Below are 17,202 nucleotides of genomic sequence, written 5' to 3' on the forward strand. Positions count from 1 at the left end.
AAATTTTAGAGACAAAAAACTGTACATAAGATTTGAGGAATTTTTGTTTGATAAAAATGTATTTTTACTAAATTTGTAGAATTGTGTGTACCTTTTATAAATTATTTTAATTTTAAATTTGACCCACCTCCATCAAGGAGCCGATGTGAAATGATGTGAAACAGACAATGGAGGACAGTTTTTCTACTTTTAATATCAACAATAGAGGAAAATATAAACCCATAAGTCCATGTAAAATGAACTTGCCTGTAAGGTGCACCTCTGCTATCAAGGGACTAATGTGGTACAGTAGCTCTGTCATGTGTGTGTGAAATGAACAGAGACACACCATCGTGCTCTTGAAATGTTTCCTATAAAAGCAGTCGAATGAAATAGAACGAGAGACAGAGATTCAAGTATCAAAAGAACTAAAAAGCCGCTGACAGAGCTGAGGAAGGTAAAATTACCCCCAAAAAAGTAGTAAAAATCACGGGGGAGGGGGGAGACACAAATCAACAATACATTAGGCAACACTTTTGCATTTGTTTAAGGCAGTCGATTAAAAAACAACAACAACACTAGAAACTAGATCGAGGCCTCTTCTTCATTAAATACAAGCCCAGTCCTCACCAGTTTGTCAGAGACTTCATATGGACAGCGGATGGTGTGTGTGCGTGCGTGTCTTTCATGCTTGACATTTTTTGGTCTTCTTCACAGTGATTTATTTATTTTTTATTTTTTTTGTAACCTTTTGTCTGGCACAAATTCGAAATGGTTGGCACATGGCGTGTGACTGTGTGTGTGTGTGTGTGGTCTTCTTAACGATTGCCTTTCATGGCCTCCTTGGCGGCCAGGATGAGCGGTGTGAGGCTGGACAGAGGCTTGGCCAGCTTCAGGAAGGGATGCTGTGTCCAAGAAAAAAAAAAAAAAAACACATAAATTAATAAAAGTGCAAGCAGCGATTAAGAATGATCTCACACTTTTTAAAAAAAATGAAAAATCCTTCAAATGACAAATTTCTGCCTTTCAAATTTAACTTTTAAAAAGTGGGTTAATAAAAAAAAACTGTTTTTTTATGTTAAATAATTGACTTGTAAGAAATACAATAAAAATATTTATAATATCCACAAATTTGACACAAAAATGTAACTTTTCAGAATAGTAATAATAAACAACAGTAAGGCACACAGGAGCTCGTTAGGTCACCTGCAGGAGCTCTTTGCCTCCGCCTCGCTTCTCCACGTCCATTTCCAGGCATCGGTTGAGGAAGTCTCGGAAGACCGGTGACAGCTTCTCGGGATTCTGCAGCTCGGGCGTCCCGTTGGTGGCGATCAGATACAAGGCCTGTGAAGACGGGGAGACGCATCCAATAGGAGAGGTGGCGGCGGAGTGATTCCAGCGTGACGACAGAAAGAGATTTTGAAGGAGTTGTATGGTAAAAAAAAACATGGAGGGAAAAAAAGTTCTTAGGTGTCCCGAATCCTGGGACACGATACAAACTGCATACTGTGATGTGGTAAAAAAATTAAGAGGTGCTCCAAAAAAAAAAGATTCTCATTTTAAATGTTCCAAAATCGATTTTATTTAAATTATTTTACACTGTCTTGCCCTTGTTTGTGTTTTCGCCCCACTTAGTTGGGTGTGACAATCAGTGAGTAGTACTTGAACTTACTAGGAGCGCTGTTCATGTTGTACACGGTTTAACCACTTAGGGGCAGTGTGGTTCCGCGCATTCTGATACACTGTTAAGTTGTACCCACATTAGAGAGTAGAAGGAAAAAGTCACAATCAAGTTATTCCAATAAAAGTTATTGTTTTTTTTGCAGCGTAGGAAGAGCATATGCCGATGAGTAATGTTAAGATGCTTCTCTGTATACATTCCTGAAGCGTTTTGTATGAATAGCCGTTCTTTTGAGTGATAAAAGTGCCGCGAATAGCGCGCTAATTAGCATTAGCGAGTAAGACTGGAGTAGATCATGACCGTTCTATAAATTGAAGCAGAAAATATTGTCAATCAAATCATTTAGAATCGAAAATGGATTCTGAATTGAATCGTGAGACGGTCAAAGATTCCCACCCCGAGTAAAAATGGTAAAGCTATGGCAGGACATCGACTTTACATCCAAACGTCCACTTTAGTAGTTTAGTAACTGCATTTCCTAAACTGATATAAGAATCTAAACCCCGTTGTTGTGTATAAACGTCAACGTGGTGTGAAAAGCGCTCATACTCACTCGTAGGGGGTTCTCGTTGAGGTAAGGGGGTTCTCCCTCCACCATCTCGATGGCCATGATACCCAGCGACCAGATGTCCACTTTGGGCCCGTAGGCTTTGCGGGTCACCACCTCGGGGGCCATCCAGTAGGGCGTGCCCACCATGGTGCTGCGCTTGCTCTGCTCCGGGGTGATCTGGGCGCAGAAGCCGAAGTCGGCTGCGGAGGCGAGAGCAAATATTGACGTCACACGACCGGGTCCCGTTGGAAGTCGTTCCTTTAAGGTTAGCCAGCACTGCGGTTAACAACTCACTCAGCTTGACGGAGCCGTCCATGCCGAGCAGCACGTTGTCACTTTTTATGTCTCTGTGGATGACTTGATTGGCGTGCAGGAAGTCCAACGCTTGTAAACACTGCGAGGGGTCAAATTGGGAGGTCATCAATCATTATTACAATTTTTTTTTTTTTTTTAATCACAAGCACACGACAGCCCACCTCTCTGCAGACGGCGGCTATCTGGGCTTCATCCATGCACGTCTCCGTGACCACGTCGGTGAGCGAGCCGCCCGCCAGGTACTCCATCACCACAAATAGCTCCTCCCCCATCAGGAAACTGCAATACACACGCATATGATCAGAATCAGATTGATGGGCCAAGTATGCAAAACACACAAGGAAGTGGTCTTCACGGTCACAATGCGTCCAAGAAACATGGGGAAAAAAAAACTCCGGTGTCACCTGTCGAGGAAGTTGACAATGTTGGGGTTCTTGAGCTCCTTCATCACCAGGATCTCGTTGATGATCAACTCCTTCTTGGGTTGCTTCTGGAGGTTGATCTGTTTGATGGCCACCTACAAGCAACGAGCACAGGAAACATTTGAACCTTGAACATCTCATTGCGGAATATTAATTATCTGCGAATGACAAGTCACAAGGTGCTTTATTTGTTCTTTACTTCTTGTCCTGTGGCAACGTCGATGGCAGTGAAGACGGTTCCAGAAGCTCTGCAAGAGCAGACAAACATGTTTTGAATGACAGTACATTCAATGTTGCCGATGTTTGCCAAAAAGTCACGCTTCAGTGGGCATCCTGGTTTGGAAGTCACAGCTCAGTTCACATTTGGGACAGTAAATGCGAGCAGTCAATTCTCTAATTAATTCAAGTTTGTCTTTGTTTTAGGAAAGTGAACAACCGTAGTTTGTCCTTTCAGTCGTTTGTCTTCTTTTTTTAGGAAAGTGCAACAATTGTTGTCGCCATTTCACACGAGTTGAAAATGTGGACATCGTGCCAAAAGCATTAGGGCGAAATTTGACCCCGAAAAATCTGAATAACAAAAACTGTCAGTAAACTATTTTGAATTTAAGAAAAAAATCAATCAAATACACAGCTACATTGAACAATATAATTTTTTTGTTTTATTTGTTGCATTTTAGAACTGGATTTTGAATGTACAAACACACTTTGGCCAATGGAAACAAGAACACAGGAACAAAATCACTGCTGGGAAAAAAATAAAAGGTCTTTGTTATTTGCGTAGCAGAATTTATAGGGGCCAAATTTGACCCCGTGGGTTCTCCAGGGTTTACTTTTTTTTTTTTTTTTGCAAGCTAAAATGTGAGTTGCGCAAAAGCTTCATGTACTTCATTGTTTGTGTTTTTTGGGAGATGGAACAGATTAGTGGCATTTCAGTTTATTTTAATAGGGAAAACTAATTGAGGTGAACTCACCGTCAAAGTATCTCAATACGCAACTAAATCGTTACTCACCCCTGTCCAATTTTCTCATATCTGGTGTATTTCTTCTTGGGGTCGCCAATGCTGACTATAGTTCCTGTGAGGGAGAGGAAGAGAGTGAAAACAAGTAGTTTAAAGTAGTAGTTTAAAGTGTGTCGTGCAACGATACCAAAATCTCATTGTATTGTAAAAAAAAAAAAAAAAAAAGAGAAATTCAAGTGCCATGAATGCTAACCTTTAAAAAGAGGTCACAACTATGAAAAAGTCACACTGCTTAATATAAATTACATATGCCTTTTTTTTTCTTTTTTTTTTTTTAAAGTGAAAATTATTTTGTCAAAAACTGCACCGGATATCTCAAATCAAAACACAAACCTGTCAAACAGATCATTTCAAAATATGCACATAGCGCAAAGTGTTTTGTCAACTAGTGCTGAATGAAAGACGTTTTACTCAGTTTGTCCATGATCTCCTCGTCGGACATTTTGCCTTTCTTCTTCTGTCTGTCGGCAGCCTTGGACGCCGCGTCGCCGTCCGTGCTCAGGCTGGGCGCCGGGAGGGGTTCGATGACGGAGCGCGTGTACACCTGGCCGCGGAAAAAACAAAAGCGCGTTACATTTACAGTTCTACGTTGACGAAGTGTCGTCGTCGCCGTCTTACGCTCTTGGTGTGCTCCGGTCTGGGAGCCACGGCGGGAGGCGGGGCTTCGTCGTCATCGTCGTCGTCAATGTCTTTGATGGTCTGAGATGTTGGCTCGGCGCCTTTTTTGACTGGCTGGATTCGAGGAAATTAAAATAGAACAAGTTCATTATAGTTAGAAAAATAACGAAACCTATAATAAGAATATAGAACTAACCAAAATTACATTGTCGCTCTTACTTGCTACCCAACGTACAACTTTTTCAAGCTAATAGCAGATTTTTCTGTCTTAAAAACAAAACAAAAAACGAACCTCCTCTAAGTATGAATTGAAACTAATGAGTTTTTGAAAAACAATAATTCAAAACTACAGTCATTTCTGGACTACAAGCCGCTACTTTTTTCACTCGCATTCGACCCTGTGGCTAATACAAAGGTGCGTTTTTTATCCATCAGATCACAAGAAGGCGCACTATAAAGGAAGCGCAAAAGCATCAGGCAAAGCAAAACAAACCAAGTGAGCCCAAATAAAATAGGAGAGAACGAACGAGAGCGAGACAATTTGCGCCCTCATTATGGAAAAGAAAATAGCGGAAACATTAAAAGACCTGCGGCTTACAGTCGGGTGCGCCTTATATGTGTAACAAACTTGAGTATTCCCCAAATTTAGCTAGCACGGCTTTTAATCAGGTGCATCTTTTAGTCCAGAAATTACTGTAAATACAATTTACAAATCATAACATAAGTTATTTGTTACATAATAGCTCATGTTGAATTGTTAAAATAATTGTAAAAAAAAAACAAAAAACATTGCTTAAGATAATAAAACATAAAATATGCAAAATATACAAAAATCATGTTTTTTGAGTGTCCCTCTTGACTTTGAATGAATTTTACACTCATGAAGAATATTCTAAGAATGTTTAAATATTGCCAGTGCATTTGCTAAGGGGATAAATTAAAAGTTTTTTTATACATATAGCACGAATATTTGCCTCACCGAATTCAGTTATAGAAGTGTTGATGTACTTACAGATTGCGGCCCTGGAGTGAATGCTTCTTTTTCTGTGAAGGAACAAAAGAAGATTTTAGAACTTGTGATGCCATATCAAGTTAGATGTTTGCTGCCACACAGACGACTGTACTTGGGATGGCTCGTGTTGACTCACCAGAAGACGAGAAGCTGAGGTACTTCTGCCGCCCGTTGCCCGTGGAGTCGTAGAACTTGAGGACGTCGAGCACGGCCTGGGGGTTCTTCTTCTGTTCTGACTTGGTGATGTTTGAGGTCTGCAGAAGCCGAGCCCACTGCTCCGGCATACCCTGACAAGTTCAGCGAGATGGACGCTTTTTTTTAATGCATGATTTTTACGGGGGGTTCACAGTGTACAGGCTAGTCAGAATTTAGAACTCTAAACTTATGTGCTGCAACATATTGGACATAACCAAGCTCTAATGACAAAAAGACTAAATCATTCTGAACAAGAAAAAAAGAAGACAGAAATGGTTTAACTCACAGTGAACTCCCCTGTGACAGCATCAAAGCCAACATGTATGGTGTGCTCAAAATCGGAAGGCGGCGAGATCTCCGGTCGCTCTTTGTCTCGATCCTTCTTTCTTCCGCCTGAAAGGTGGCAAACATTTTTAATAACCAACCCAATGCCGCTTTTCTTTTTCGAAAGCTCTACTCCCGTTCACCTTTCTCCGCCCCGGAAAAGATGGAGATGATCTTGCTGCGAGGCTTTCTCTCCTCGGGCACCGACGGCAGCGGCTTGGAGCTGTGGTTCGCCGACAGCGAGTCTTTGCTGGAGCTGGTGCTGAAAATGGTGCTGCTCATGCGGACCGGCGGGGCGGGGGGCTTGTCCTCGGGGTCGCCGTTGTCGCACATTGCTCACGCAAGAGTTTGTTTTTGTTGTTTTTCGCGGGAGATGAAGAGGAGGGGGCGGGGGGGGCGAGGACGGACAGGGCGGCAAACGGAGAGGGAGGATCACATCAGCATGAAGCACACGTGTGCTCATGCATCACTGCAGGATGTGCAGGCAGGAGAGGAAGGAAGAACTATACCTAGGAAAAAACACAATGAAATATGGTTACGCTCACATGTGATATTTTTAGCCTAAGAACAAACCGGGCTTGTTTAAAGAAACAAACATCACTTCATAAGCTTGTCACTTGAAAAAGACACATAGCGTAAAAACTGTCAAGAGTAGTCAAAAGTACTCATTCTATGTACTTAAGTAAAAAAACAGACAGATAACTACTTACCACTCAAATGTGGAATGTACATATTTAATTGGGGGAAAACAGCTTTTGTGCCTTTTGGCTTGTGTCCCCAATAAATCACTGAAGTAAAATTTTAATTTTAATGTTACTTTTAAATGAAATTTATGGTGACAAATTGTTTTTGTTTTGTTTTTTAGATTTAGAGAAATAATTTCAGATGCAGTGTCTTATAAAAAAAATTGTGAGGGGTGCATCTACTTTTCACTGCGATTAGTATACACTTACATAAAGGAAACTAACATGCAATATTCAAATTTAACTATGTCATATGAGTGTTAATGGTTGAAAATAAGTCAGGCTGACTGGTTTAAAACAAAAACACTGAAGGGGAAAGACACAATTACCAGGACTGGCAGCACCAAAACTGCCTGTCCTCCTGTCTTAACAATTGTACAGTTGTATTTACTCAAGTTTTATGTACCTCTTGAATTTTGTGCGAATATTTATCATGTAGTTTATAAAGAGATAGTGTAACAACAAGACAGCTTGGGATAAAATAACAATGATGAAACTTTCGCTCACATAACTACAAATTAAATAATGGCGGTAATTTTTGCTTTGTCTAACAACCTAATTGAAACCTTTCTCTGTATATGCTATATTTAAATTAAAAGTATTTACTTGAAAGGTCCGTGCGGATAGTGTGCCCTTCGCGAATTACTGTAGAACAGGGGCGGCTAGCGGGATAACGTTAGCAACCGCTACTTAATGGCCAACAAGTGGACGAACTCCAAGCTATCTTTAGCATGTTAGCTTGGAGCTAGCACACCCGTTAGCTCGAGGCTAACAGCTGCTATGGTTCACCACCAATTGGGCGACGACGGCGCTAGCTTGAGGCTAACTTAGCCTCGACAACTTCTAATTATCCCGACGAGCTAACGTTAGCATCTGAACTCATTGGTCACAGCGAGTTAGCATGCGGCTAACGGTAACTACTACATGACAACTCATTCAAGTAGTATAATTAAATGGTGGATGAAGACGAAAATAAATGTCGTTTTTAGGTGGGGGAATAAACCCGGTTGGAAGGCCGGTCAAGCATCCAGCACAAAGCCGCTTTCTCGTCACTTTCTTACCAGAGATTCCACGGCAGTTAAAACCTGAACAGAACTCCTCGAATCCCTGCGGTCGGTGCTTTAAAAGATGTTCGTAAGTCCAAGGAAAGTACAGCACTTCGTCTGAAAGTCGGCCATAAATAAGATCAAGTAAAAAAAGATGACAACTATTTACAATGCAAATTGTTCACCCCTTCTGTTTTTTTGGGGCCCTACGGTGATAAATCCGCTATGGCGAGAAGGGGGAAGCGGAACTAGCAGTGAAGGGTCGTGGTGGGAAGTAACGAAGTACACTACTGCGTAACGAAGTATACTTTGTTACTATACTCAAGTTGATCTTTCAGGTGTCTATTTTACTGGAGTATACTTTTTAAGACAGCTTTTTTACTTTTACTCCCTGCACTTGAAAACATATGTTTCAGACGCCCACAAAAACAAACACATTTATTTTTGGTAAATAGCTGAATAAAATGCGAAAAACGGTACTGTATGAAAACATTTTAAACAGAATGTAAATAAATAATTTCATATAGTGTAATCACTGTGAATTTCTGTTTTGGATGGGCATAGCTAAAACATTTTATCAAGTATTTTGAATCTCTTGTGCAACCTCCTGATGACAACCCATGTGCTCTATATTTGATGAAAACAAGTCATATTGAGAGCCATATTTAAACAACCAAAATAAAAAGTAAAATATTTGAGAAAATATTTTTTGTTAAGGAAAATAAAACTAGATTAATTAATGTCATACTTTAAAAAAAACAACAACATAAAAATACAATATTTGTGAAAGTCAATCTTCTAGAGACAATTGTGGCAATGCTCAAAACACTTCCTGAACCTGTGCTGATTTAGGATGTGGTTTGACTGTTGCCACAATTTATGAACATATATGAAGTGTAAAGAATTTAGAGCATTCACCAATTTGCCAGTAACTCAGGCGTCTGTTTCTTCATTGATCCTGCGAAAATAAGGGTTTCTTTTGTGTGGCAATACTTTGAGCAGATCTCTCCGAATAAGGTACGAGACATGATACACAATTAGACTAATATACCACTATTATACTTACTAATAAAGACTAATACATTTGTTATTCCTAGTAATAAAGAATATACCATATACACTTGGCTTATACATGACAACAAAATGTTAACATACAGTATTTCCTATAATATAAACATATTATACACATCATAACTTTTTTTTTGCCTTACTTAAAGCAGAGATGATTCTAAGTGTTTGACCAATTGTACATAATGGAAAAGCTTTTAGGAAAGAGGAAAAAAAACAGGAGGAAGCTTGTAGCCCAGCCAGAAGAGGCCGTTTCCTCTCCTGATTCTCCCTAACGAAAGCAACGAGGAGAAACAAGACACACTCTAAACTCCACAAATGCGGCAACAGAAGATTCCAAGTGAGAAGAAAAACAACACAAGAGTTGAGGAAGCCGCCATTTTTCAGGAAGTCGCCATTTCCGCTGCTGCGCAATTCGGGACGAGTAGAGGTGACCTCCTCATCCTCACAGCCGACACAATCTGTACTTCTTTATATTAAATATTATTGTTGTATTTTGTAAGTATATTATTTGTTATCTTGTATTCACAATTTTTGTATCTTTGATTTTAGTATATATATATATATATATATTATTTTTATCAGGGTTATCAAATTCTAAATGTTTTAAATTACATAAATATTTAATATTATTAATTAAGTATTGTTATCATAGTATATTAATTTTATTTGTTATTTAAATCAATCTCTCAAGATACGGGGGGAAAAAATGCAGTTTTTAATGATAGTGTGGGATATTAACAACTTTTTCACGATGCCATCCAGCAGTGTTTTGCTACTGGACCACAAAAGCAGGAAAGTTATTTTACATTAAAAACAACAACATAGTTTGCAGTTGGGATCAAATGAATAAAACACACTTTTCCACAAAATTGTGAACATTTTCAAGCGCACACAAAAAACATTGCAAGTATAAAATGCATAGAAAAATACAACATGTTATTTTAGTGTCTGTGTGTTAAATATGTGCCTTCAATAGAGCGATGCACTTTTCAGATGATTAATTTGAGCAAAACTATGATTGTTGACATAGATCTATACTTACATAGTTTAAAGTGAAAAAATCTGGCAACCAAACTAAGCACCATGGCGTTTCAAACTATCCGATGCTTCCATATGTATTTGGACAGCGTCAAACAGCAGATCATGGTGACCGCCAGCGTCACGGCGCACACGGGCGTCACCAGAGAACCGTCGCCTACTGGTAAACGCAAGGTCTCGTCGCCAGGCCTCTGCGGGAAGACAGTCCAAAAGATTAAAATCAAAATCAAACTTAATATGTATTTTTTCCTCAAAAATTACAGTTTTACTCTGATAAAATGTAGGTTACTCTCTTGTAATAATACGTGTTTTTGTTGGTAACTTTTTTTTTTTGTCATAGAATTTTTCTCTCTTATTACAAGTTCCCTCTCATAAAATGTAGATTTTCCCTCCTTTACATAATATTTTAATTTATGTAAAATTAAGATTTTTTTCCCCCCTGAACGCAAATTACCTCATATTGCACTTGAATCCACAGACACATGCTGGTATTGTCAGCATTGCATGGTGCTTCCCTCACCATATGAGGTTCCAAATCATCCAGCTGTGAACCTTGGAAAGAAATAGCCAATAGCAAATAGACAAACATCTTCTGTATGTCTTTTTCCTGAGCAAATACAACTACTTACATTCCTCTGTGCGTAAAAGCAGCTTTGGGGGTTTTATGGCGATGGATTCAAAAGTTTCCCCGCCAAAGGAGGGCTGGTGATAGCGGCCGTGGATGGGGATACGAACTTTGAGCATGCCGGGGGTTTGCTCACTGAAGGCGGGATAAACGTAGGCGACGAATCCGGAAGTCTTGTGTGCAGGCACCTCCAGATCAATGGCGGAATCCACTAATATCTGACAAAGAAAAATACATCAATAATTACTACCACGGAAAATAATTACTACCATAATAAGCCACAATAATAATAAAGTTTCTCTGACTATTGTGACTTCATCCCATTAATTTTGCAACGTTTTTTGTAAAATTACAACTGTTTTCTCATACTATTTTTAATAAAATGGACATGGGGACACTACAGTGTTTGTGTTTACCTGCCAATCAACTGTATCACTGAGGAAAGCAAGCTGGTAGGGGTCGACATAGACCCCACTGGGCCATGTGTGAAGCAGCAAAACTCGGACGTCCCTGAACGCACCAGGCTGGAGTTCAACTGTCGTCTCTACCTCCCTAATGCAAAATGACAATCATTTTTAAGCATTTATATTATGCAAGTCAGATTCATTGAGGAGGTGTTTGTGTTTTATTAAAATTTCAAGCAATAAGAGATACAAAGTCATACCGGTGAAAACCTTTGTTCTTGATCTCTAGTGAAATTGCAGTTGATTGCAGCCACTGCTTTAGGGTGGCGCAACTGTTCTCGCCTACAGAAATATATATATATATATATATTTAAGTTATGTTAAATGGCACAGCGGGCATTTTCGAAGGTGTAATAGTCTGAAATGACAGGTATGACAACATCTCTTACCTTTCACAGTCAAATAATGGCATGTTAATAAAATCGTTAAGACAGATGGATAGAAAAGTGTAAAATACATCAAATACTTCTAGTAAGTAATCTTATATTTGACGCCCCAAATGCCTCTTTAATCTATTTACGGAAGTGCAAAACGAAGGGCCCTTTTAATCATTAGAGCGGCTATGGTAGTGCCTGACTAAAAACAGTTACAACCAAACGTTAATGGAGGGAATTTGTGTCAAAAGTTGATTGTGGACAAAGTAACATTATTAAACATACTTATCACTTAGTGTAAACATCGGGACATTTGACTATTTATCGTTATTTTGTTACATGAAAGTCAGGCAGGATTTGGCCAAATGAGAGGAAGGTCCTAATCCGAGTGGATGTCGCTAGGCTGCGAGGATAGGCTCTCGGGACATCACAATAATGTCTTAGTTTTTACTTATATACGGTAAATGCAATGCTTATTTTGTTTTAATCTAACGGCGTGCTTTTCTGATGTACTTCGAGAAACATCGACTAACCATGCGTTTCGAGGCGAAGCGTTGCGGAGTGTGCTTTACCCCACCTTCCATAGTGTTGATTTATGTAAACACGGAGACCAACAAAGTGAGAAAGAGAATAATTCCAGTGCGGAGCTTCTCTCAGTATTCCGGTACGTTCAACTATTTATTCCTAAGGAAGACAAAACTATTATTCCATTGCATGAATAATGGCAAAAAGTGGATACATTGTCTTCTGCCATCTAGTGGAAGAACATGTTATTGTTCTGCCTGTCACTATACGTTACTGGCACAAAGCACAAATGAATATAAATTTTACGTTGACCTGCAGATTACCGCCTGGCTGCCGAAAGGCTTAAAAACCACCCCCGGCACAAGAACTACCTGCAGGCGGTCTCCCAGAGCCAGCTGGAGAGGCTGCACATCCTCCTTCGCGACCACCTGCAGGGCATCAGTTTGGAGTGCAGCCTGGCCTCGCTGCAGGTGGACCCGGACGAGGACCTCAACAAGCTGGACGACGACGTGCTGGCTCGCAAGAAGAGCCACATGGACGAGCTATTCGAGAAAAACCGAACTCGCAGAGAAGACCCTGATTTTGTTTATGACCTGGAGGTGGATTTTGGGAAGGCGGCAGATGAAAAATGCAGTTGGGATGAAGAATCCAATGATGGATTTTAATGTTTGGTCCAAAAATCCTATTTTTGACATTGAACTACAGGGCTTCTCAAGCTTCTTGGGACAAGAGACCCCTTATAAGGGAGACATTTTTCCAAGGATCAAAATTGACAATTGATTATGAATAAATTTAAGATATGCAGCCATTCAAGAGAAACAAATAAACAAAAGAAAGCTGTATGTTCCAGATACACAAAACCAAAGCTAGTCAACATACCATTAGCATAATTGCCCAAGTTACATTATCAATTAAAAAAAAAAAAAGTATTTTTTTTCTGTAGATTAAGTCATCCAGGTCATGGTAATCTAGGCAACTGTGTTGGAAAAGTGTTTTCCAAAAATACTTTAAAAAAAATTACATATGTAATTATGCTATTAAGCTTAACATCCAATATATTAGCACCTGTACTACCTAAACATTGTAATTTTGGTGCAGCTATTTTATTGTCATAAGATGTGCAAAAAAAAAAAAAAAAAAACTTCACACAATGACACATTTTTTTTAATAGCGCATATTTATTTGATATATAAAATATTGAATATACAAAATGCATTGCCTTTGGCTCTTATCTGTGGCTTACGTGACTTATGTTCACAGTGGACCATGAGAGAAGACACTTAAAGCTGATTAAATGGTTTGTTAGTGGACAAAACCCCCTACAAAAATTAGACATACGAATATATTTTTTCCATATAGTCTGAAGTTGGAAATGAGCTTTAATAATATAAACTTTGCAGTGTCAAAACACTAAAAGGGGAACTTTGTTAAAAGTGCTTTTAATACCACTGACCACCAGTACCACAATACATTCAACAAGGTCACATTTTTATTCATTTCTTAATTTTGTGTAAAAAAAAAAAAATCAGACAAGGATCGTCATGTTTTACGGGTTTGGTTTGAGCAGATCCGCGCTGGAGGTAGTAGGTCAATGAAATTTCTGACACTCTTTTCAGCTCACGCCACAAATCTCAGGACGTTTAAAAAAAAAAAAAAAAGGTTAATTTCTCAGCAGGCTTTTATAAAAATAACTCTCATAAATTGAACTTTCAAGTATCCAAAAGTATGTTACAAGCGAAGTAGACCATCCAATGATTGAGCCGCAATTGCTTTCACTACACCAGGGTGAGTCGGGGACTTAAATTGAATACTTCACTCCTGTGAGACTACCCCGAAGGTGGGAAAATGCTGGCTTTACGAGGCCTGTGTTATGAAACATTACCAGTGTGCACAAATGGCAAGTGAATTTGAAAGCTACTCGGCGTGATAGAGCTCAAATGGAGCTATTATGGGTGTAACGGGATATGTATTCGGGTTTGAGTACAGATCATTCAAGATTGTTTTCGGTAGATTCCAGAAGCGTGAGTCCTTCGTGCGCTATTCAACTGTGTAAACAAATACAGTGCAGCTCAGCTTCTGGCCAGCGATATGCTTTTGACAGAACAGTACATCAAACTGTGCCATCATACAATGTGAATACCGTAGCATGTTTAATTTAATTTGACTAAAAAGAAAACTAATTACTGATGCAACAAGACAAATTATTGATGCTGCACTTTTCTAAAAAGAAGACAAATTAGTGATGTTGCACATCGTACAAAGACAAACGATGTCAGACCTTACCAAAAAGACTATTGTTTTTTAACTTCCCCCAAAATAACTAAAAAGAAAAAACATGCTCATGTTGCAATTTCCCAAAAAGAAGACAAAACTATTAATTTAATACTTTCCTAAAAAGATGACCAACATGTTGTAATTCCCCAAAATGAAGATAAACGGTTGATGCTGCACTTTCCTAAAAAGAAAACAATCCTCCCCAAACGGACACATTTAAACTGTAACATTACTTGTACCGTTACACCCATAATAGCTACACTCTAAAAATCCACATTAGATCTTTTTTTAAGCGAGCTTGTACAAATAGAAGCTAAAATATATATTTCTGTATATAATGACTCTATTTCACTACCGCAATATAATAAATGTATTTCTTCTTATTTTTTCTTCTTGTCTTGAGTGCACCGCGGACAAAACCTGAGAGAGAAACCAATGCTTTGAGTATCAAATGAGGTGATTCCCATTACCGCTTGCTCACCATTTTCCTTTGGGCTTTGTGGCGAGGTCGACGCAGGCGAAGTGAAACCACTCGATGGGACACTGGCGACAAGCGACAAGAGTTTGACGTATTACAGTAGATATATTAGACACTACTCACAAAAGTTCGGGATAGTCAGGATTCCAGGTGAAATTTTACCAACCTAAAATGCAAGACGTTTACTGCTGAATTTAAACTTTTGAATGTATATATCCAACTGTTCAATCATCCAAACGCTGAATACCCCAAACTTTTTTTTTTTATGAGTAGCGTATTAGACATAAGCATATCGTTACGCGAGAGCTTACGTCGGGATTGTCGCAGCCGATCATCTCTCCGTACGACACCTGGTGACACAGACAGTAGGTGGGCTCGTTGGGGTCCACCGGCATGTCCAGCACGTCCGATGGCTGCATTGGCAGGAGGGCGTCGCTCAAGTCCGGGCTGCAAGTCCCACATTTTGTGTGATCGGAACAAAAGTTTCGCAGGTGACATTTGGGTGAGATTTTTCTGCATGTATTTTTGAATATGTGTAGCTAAACAGCCAATTAAAAACGAGTCTACTATATATGTCAAATTTTGTTATGATAGATATTTTCATTTGCACTTTATGCAAAAATGTATTGAGACCTGTTTTTCATCTTTTTCTTTTTGGGAGAATCCTCATCAGAACCTTTCCTTCCTCGCCCCCGAGAGCCGCGCTTTTCTCGAAGGCCTCGAGACTCCGTTTCTGTCGGCGCAAAAACAAAACATCATGATAATGTGTGATGCTGTCCAAAATGGAGGCCCCTCCACAACTATACTGACTTTTCAACGCTCGTCCATCTGCGCTTTCGTAGCCGCTCACTTCCAGTTTCTCCTTCAGCTCGTTCTCAAATCGCGCCAGGTCGGCGTCCAGCCGCCGTATGTGTTTGTCCACCTGTGTCAACAAAAGAGGATACAAGGATTTCGAGTCAGTGGTTCTCAAACTTTCCCCCAGAATATGATACACCTGTAATTACTGATTAAAATGTATTGCACATAAAAGTTAAATAATAAGAAATGAAACATTTAATCAGGCTTCAGCGCCTGCTTTGGCTTGGGTTGTTTACATGTTTAGAGTCCACTGTACTCCGTAAAAAAACAACAACAACAAAAAAGCACGCCTTCATAATAATTCTGACGTGTTTGGGACCAACCATCTCGTAGGTCTGCATGGCGAGCTGCACTTTGTCATCACTGAACTCTTTGCACTTGCTGTAGGCGCTCTGGATCTTCTGTAGGTGCTCAACCCGTTGCTCTGACGCCAGATTTTTCACCTTGGCTACATACTCCTCAGCCAGCTTGTCGATCTCTACCTTCTTTTCTGTGAGGACACCACGTTTGGATATTTTTCATCATGTAAAAAAAAAAAAAAAACGGGCACACTGACAACATGCATGATTTTGACATTATCACCTTCAGTCCTGTTGTCCAGGTCTCGCATCAGTGTGAAGTTTCTCTGCAGCTCACATGGAAGGTTTTCAATACCTAAAAGCAAATGACAGATTAACATTTACATCAGTTCTTTTAATACTGTACATGTCAATGACACACAATTTGATATAAACAAATCCTATAACACAAATTTCTTCATGGTAATAGTATTTATTTAACAACACAGCTGGAATGCATAATATTGACAGCTATTTCGAATATTTCTGTATTTAGTTACATGGCATTAGATTGTAAATAAATAAAAAACATCTTTAATAGTACATTAGTTTACATATAGTCTTTATAGCTCTGTCTGGCGCGTAAATGGTTACAGAAAAAAAGGCGGCTGACAGAACCAACAGGTTGCAAAAGCATGGTGTCTCTGTATTATACGTGATTCAACAATTACCACACTTTATACGAGCCACTTGCCTAAACGGGCAATTTAAACGCGTCAGTGATGATTTTTGCGACGCCGTAGCTAATTTAATTTGCACGATATTAACTTAAGAGTGGCGCTAGGCGATGATGCTAAATGCTAAACTAGCTCACGGGTTGACAGGAACTTGCTGTCACTTTGCAGCCCCGAACCAGAACAAGTCCTTGCATTAGCTTTAAATAAGCGTAAAATTATCAAAGTGTTTGTTTTATAGTGGGTAACATTAGTCCGGTCGGATACTCACTGTCTAGATAATGTTCCAAATATATTGCCGTCGCCATTTCGGATTAGTTGTGAAGCTACTGCATGTGACGTCACATTGTTAGCGCAGCCAAACTGTGGACAGTAGTAGCCGAGTAGGGTTGGTTTTGTAACACAAGATCGACCGCCGGTGGGTGGCGAGCGGAAAGGAACGGTATTGTAGTAAAAGTACTATTTTACACGTTCGTTCTTAACATGTGTAGTGGCGAGTAAGCCGTACACCATAATATTTATATACCGTTTTTATATTACACCAAGAAGACTATTATCACCACCGTATTTGAACAATGA

The 17,202-nt window shown here is 39.4% G+C and overlaps 4 protein-coding genes across 4 annotated transcripts; 1 reads left to right on the forward strand and 3 right to left on the reverse strand.

Annotated features, from left to right (window-relative positions):
• Positions 1–173: 173 nt before the first annotated feature.
• On the reverse strand, positions 174–8,173 carry pak2b (p21 protein (Cdc42/Rac)-activated kinase 2b). Its single transcript, XM_077584694.1, has 15 exons — positions 7,920–8,173; positions 6,259–6,624; positions 6,078–6,184; positions 5,733–5,883; positions 5,597–5,628; positions 4,585–4,698; positions 4,378–4,510; positions 3,958–4,021; positions 3,147–3,195; positions 2,930–3,042; positions 2,687–2,804; positions 2,505–2,604; positions 2,214–2,410; positions 1,186–1,323; positions 174–884 (listed from the first exon to the last, which is right to left on the reverse strand). Exons 2-15 carry the CDS (start codon positions 6,446–6,448, stop codon positions 798–800), a joined length of 1,593 nt encoding a protein of 530 aa, XP_077440820.1. The 5' UTR covers positions 6,449–6,624; positions 7,920–8,173; the 3' UTR covers positions 174–797.
• Positions 8,174–9,667: 1,494 nt separating this feature from the next.
• Positions 9,668–11,639, reverse strand: pigx (phosphatidylinositol glycan anchor biosynthesis, class X). Its single transcript, XM_077584277.1, has 6 exons — positions 11,492–11,639; positions 11,303–11,384; positions 11,055–11,190; positions 10,643–10,856; positions 10,468–10,565; positions 9,668–10,204 (listed from the first exon to the last, which is right to left on the reverse strand). The coding sequence occupies exons 1-6, from the start codon at positions 11,559–11,561 to the stop codon at positions 10,067–10,069; spliced, it is 738 nt and encodes a 245-aa protein (XP_077440403.1). The 5' UTR covers positions 11,562–11,639; the 3' UTR covers positions 9,668–10,066.
• A 219-nt stretch (positions 11,640–11,858) lies between these two features.
• Positions 11,859–13,326, forward strand: cep19 (centrosomal protein 19). The gene is made up of 2 exons (XM_077584822.1): positions 11,859–12,140; positions 12,320–13,326. Exons 1-2 carry the CDS (start codon positions 11,984–11,986, stop codon positions 12,664–12,666), a joined length of 504 nt encoding a protein of 167 aa, XP_077440948.1. The 5' UTR covers positions 11,859–11,983; the 3' UTR covers positions 12,667–13,326.
• Positions 13,327–13,472: 146 nt separating this feature from the next.
• ing5a (inhibitor of growth family, member 5a) lies at positions 13,473–16,987 on the reverse strand. Its single transcript, XM_077584821.1, has 8 exons — positions 16,895–16,987; positions 16,194–16,265; positions 15,935–16,101; positions 15,564–15,675; positions 15,387–15,486; positions 15,065–15,200; positions 14,757–14,818; positions 13,473–14,695 (listed from the first exon to the last, which is right to left on the reverse strand). Exons 1-8 carry the CDS (start codon positions 16,929–16,931, stop codon positions 14,656–14,658), a joined length of 726 nt encoding a protein of 241 aa, XP_077440947.1. The 5' UTR covers positions 16,932–16,987; the 3' UTR covers positions 13,473–14,655.
• Positions 16,988–17,202: the final 215 nt, after the last annotated feature.

This window comes from Vanacampus margaritifer, chromosome 13 (assembly GCF_051991255.1).
Source record: "Vanacampus margaritifer isolate UIUO_Vmar chromosome 13, RoL_Vmar_1.0, whole genome shotgun sequence".
Taxonomy (NCBI): domain Eukaryota; kingdom Metazoa; phylum Chordata; class Actinopteri; order Syngnathiformes; family Syngnathidae; genus Vanacampus; species Vanacampus margaritifer.

What these genes read in the sequence shown, in the direction of transcription:
- pak2b (XM_077584694.1), bottom strand. Translation starts at nt 6,448, where the DNA reads ATGTGCGACAACGGCGACCCCGAGGACAAGCCCCCCGCCCCGCCGGTC. An exon ending in CCTCAGCTTCTCGTCTTCTG is followed by an intron (nt 5,629 to 5,732) that starts GTGAGTCAACAC and finishes GTTCCTTCACAG; the next exon opens with AAAAAGAAGCATTCACTCCA. An exon ending in GAGGCAAAGAGCTCCTGCAG is followed by an intron (nt 885 to 1,185) that starts GTGACCTAACGA and finishes TCTTGGACACAG; the next exon opens with CATCCCTTCCTGAAGCTGGC.
- pigx (XM_077584277.1), bottom strand. Translation starts at nt 11,561, where the DNA reads ATGTATTTTACACTTTTCTATCCATCTGTCTTAACGATTTTATTAACA. An exon ending in CCATTATTTGACTGTGAAAG is followed by an intron (nt 11,385 to 11,491) that starts GTAAGAGATGTT and finishes ATATTTCTGTAG; the next exon opens with GCGAGAACAGTTGCGCCACC. An exon ending in GTGATACAGTTGATTGGCAG is followed by an intron (nt 10,857 to 11,054) that starts GTAAACACAAAC and finishes TTTCTTTGTCAG; the next exon opens with ATATTAGTGGATTCCGCCAT.
- cep19 (XM_077584822.1), top strand. Translation starts at nt 11,984, where the DNA reads ATGTACTTCGAGAAACATCGACTAACCATGCGTTTCGAGGCGAAGCGT. An exon ending in GAGCTTCTCTCAGTATTCCG is followed by an intron (nt 12,141 to 12,319) that starts GTACGTTCAACT and finishes GTTGACCTGCAG; the next exon opens with ATTACCGCCTGGCTGCCGAA.
- ing5a (XM_077584821.1), bottom strand. Translation starts at nt 16,931, where the DNA reads ATGGCGACGGCAATATATTTGGAACATTATCTAGACA. An exon ending in CCATGCAGACCTACGAGATG is followed by an intron (nt 15,676 to 15,934) that starts GTTGGTCCCAAA and finishes TTGTTGACACAG; the next exon opens with GTGGACAAACACATACGGCG. An exon ending in AAGAAAAAGATGAAAAACAG is followed by an intron (nt 15,201 to 15,386) that starts GTCTCAATACAT and finishes TGGGACTTGCAG; the next exon opens with CCCGGACTTGAGCGACGCCC.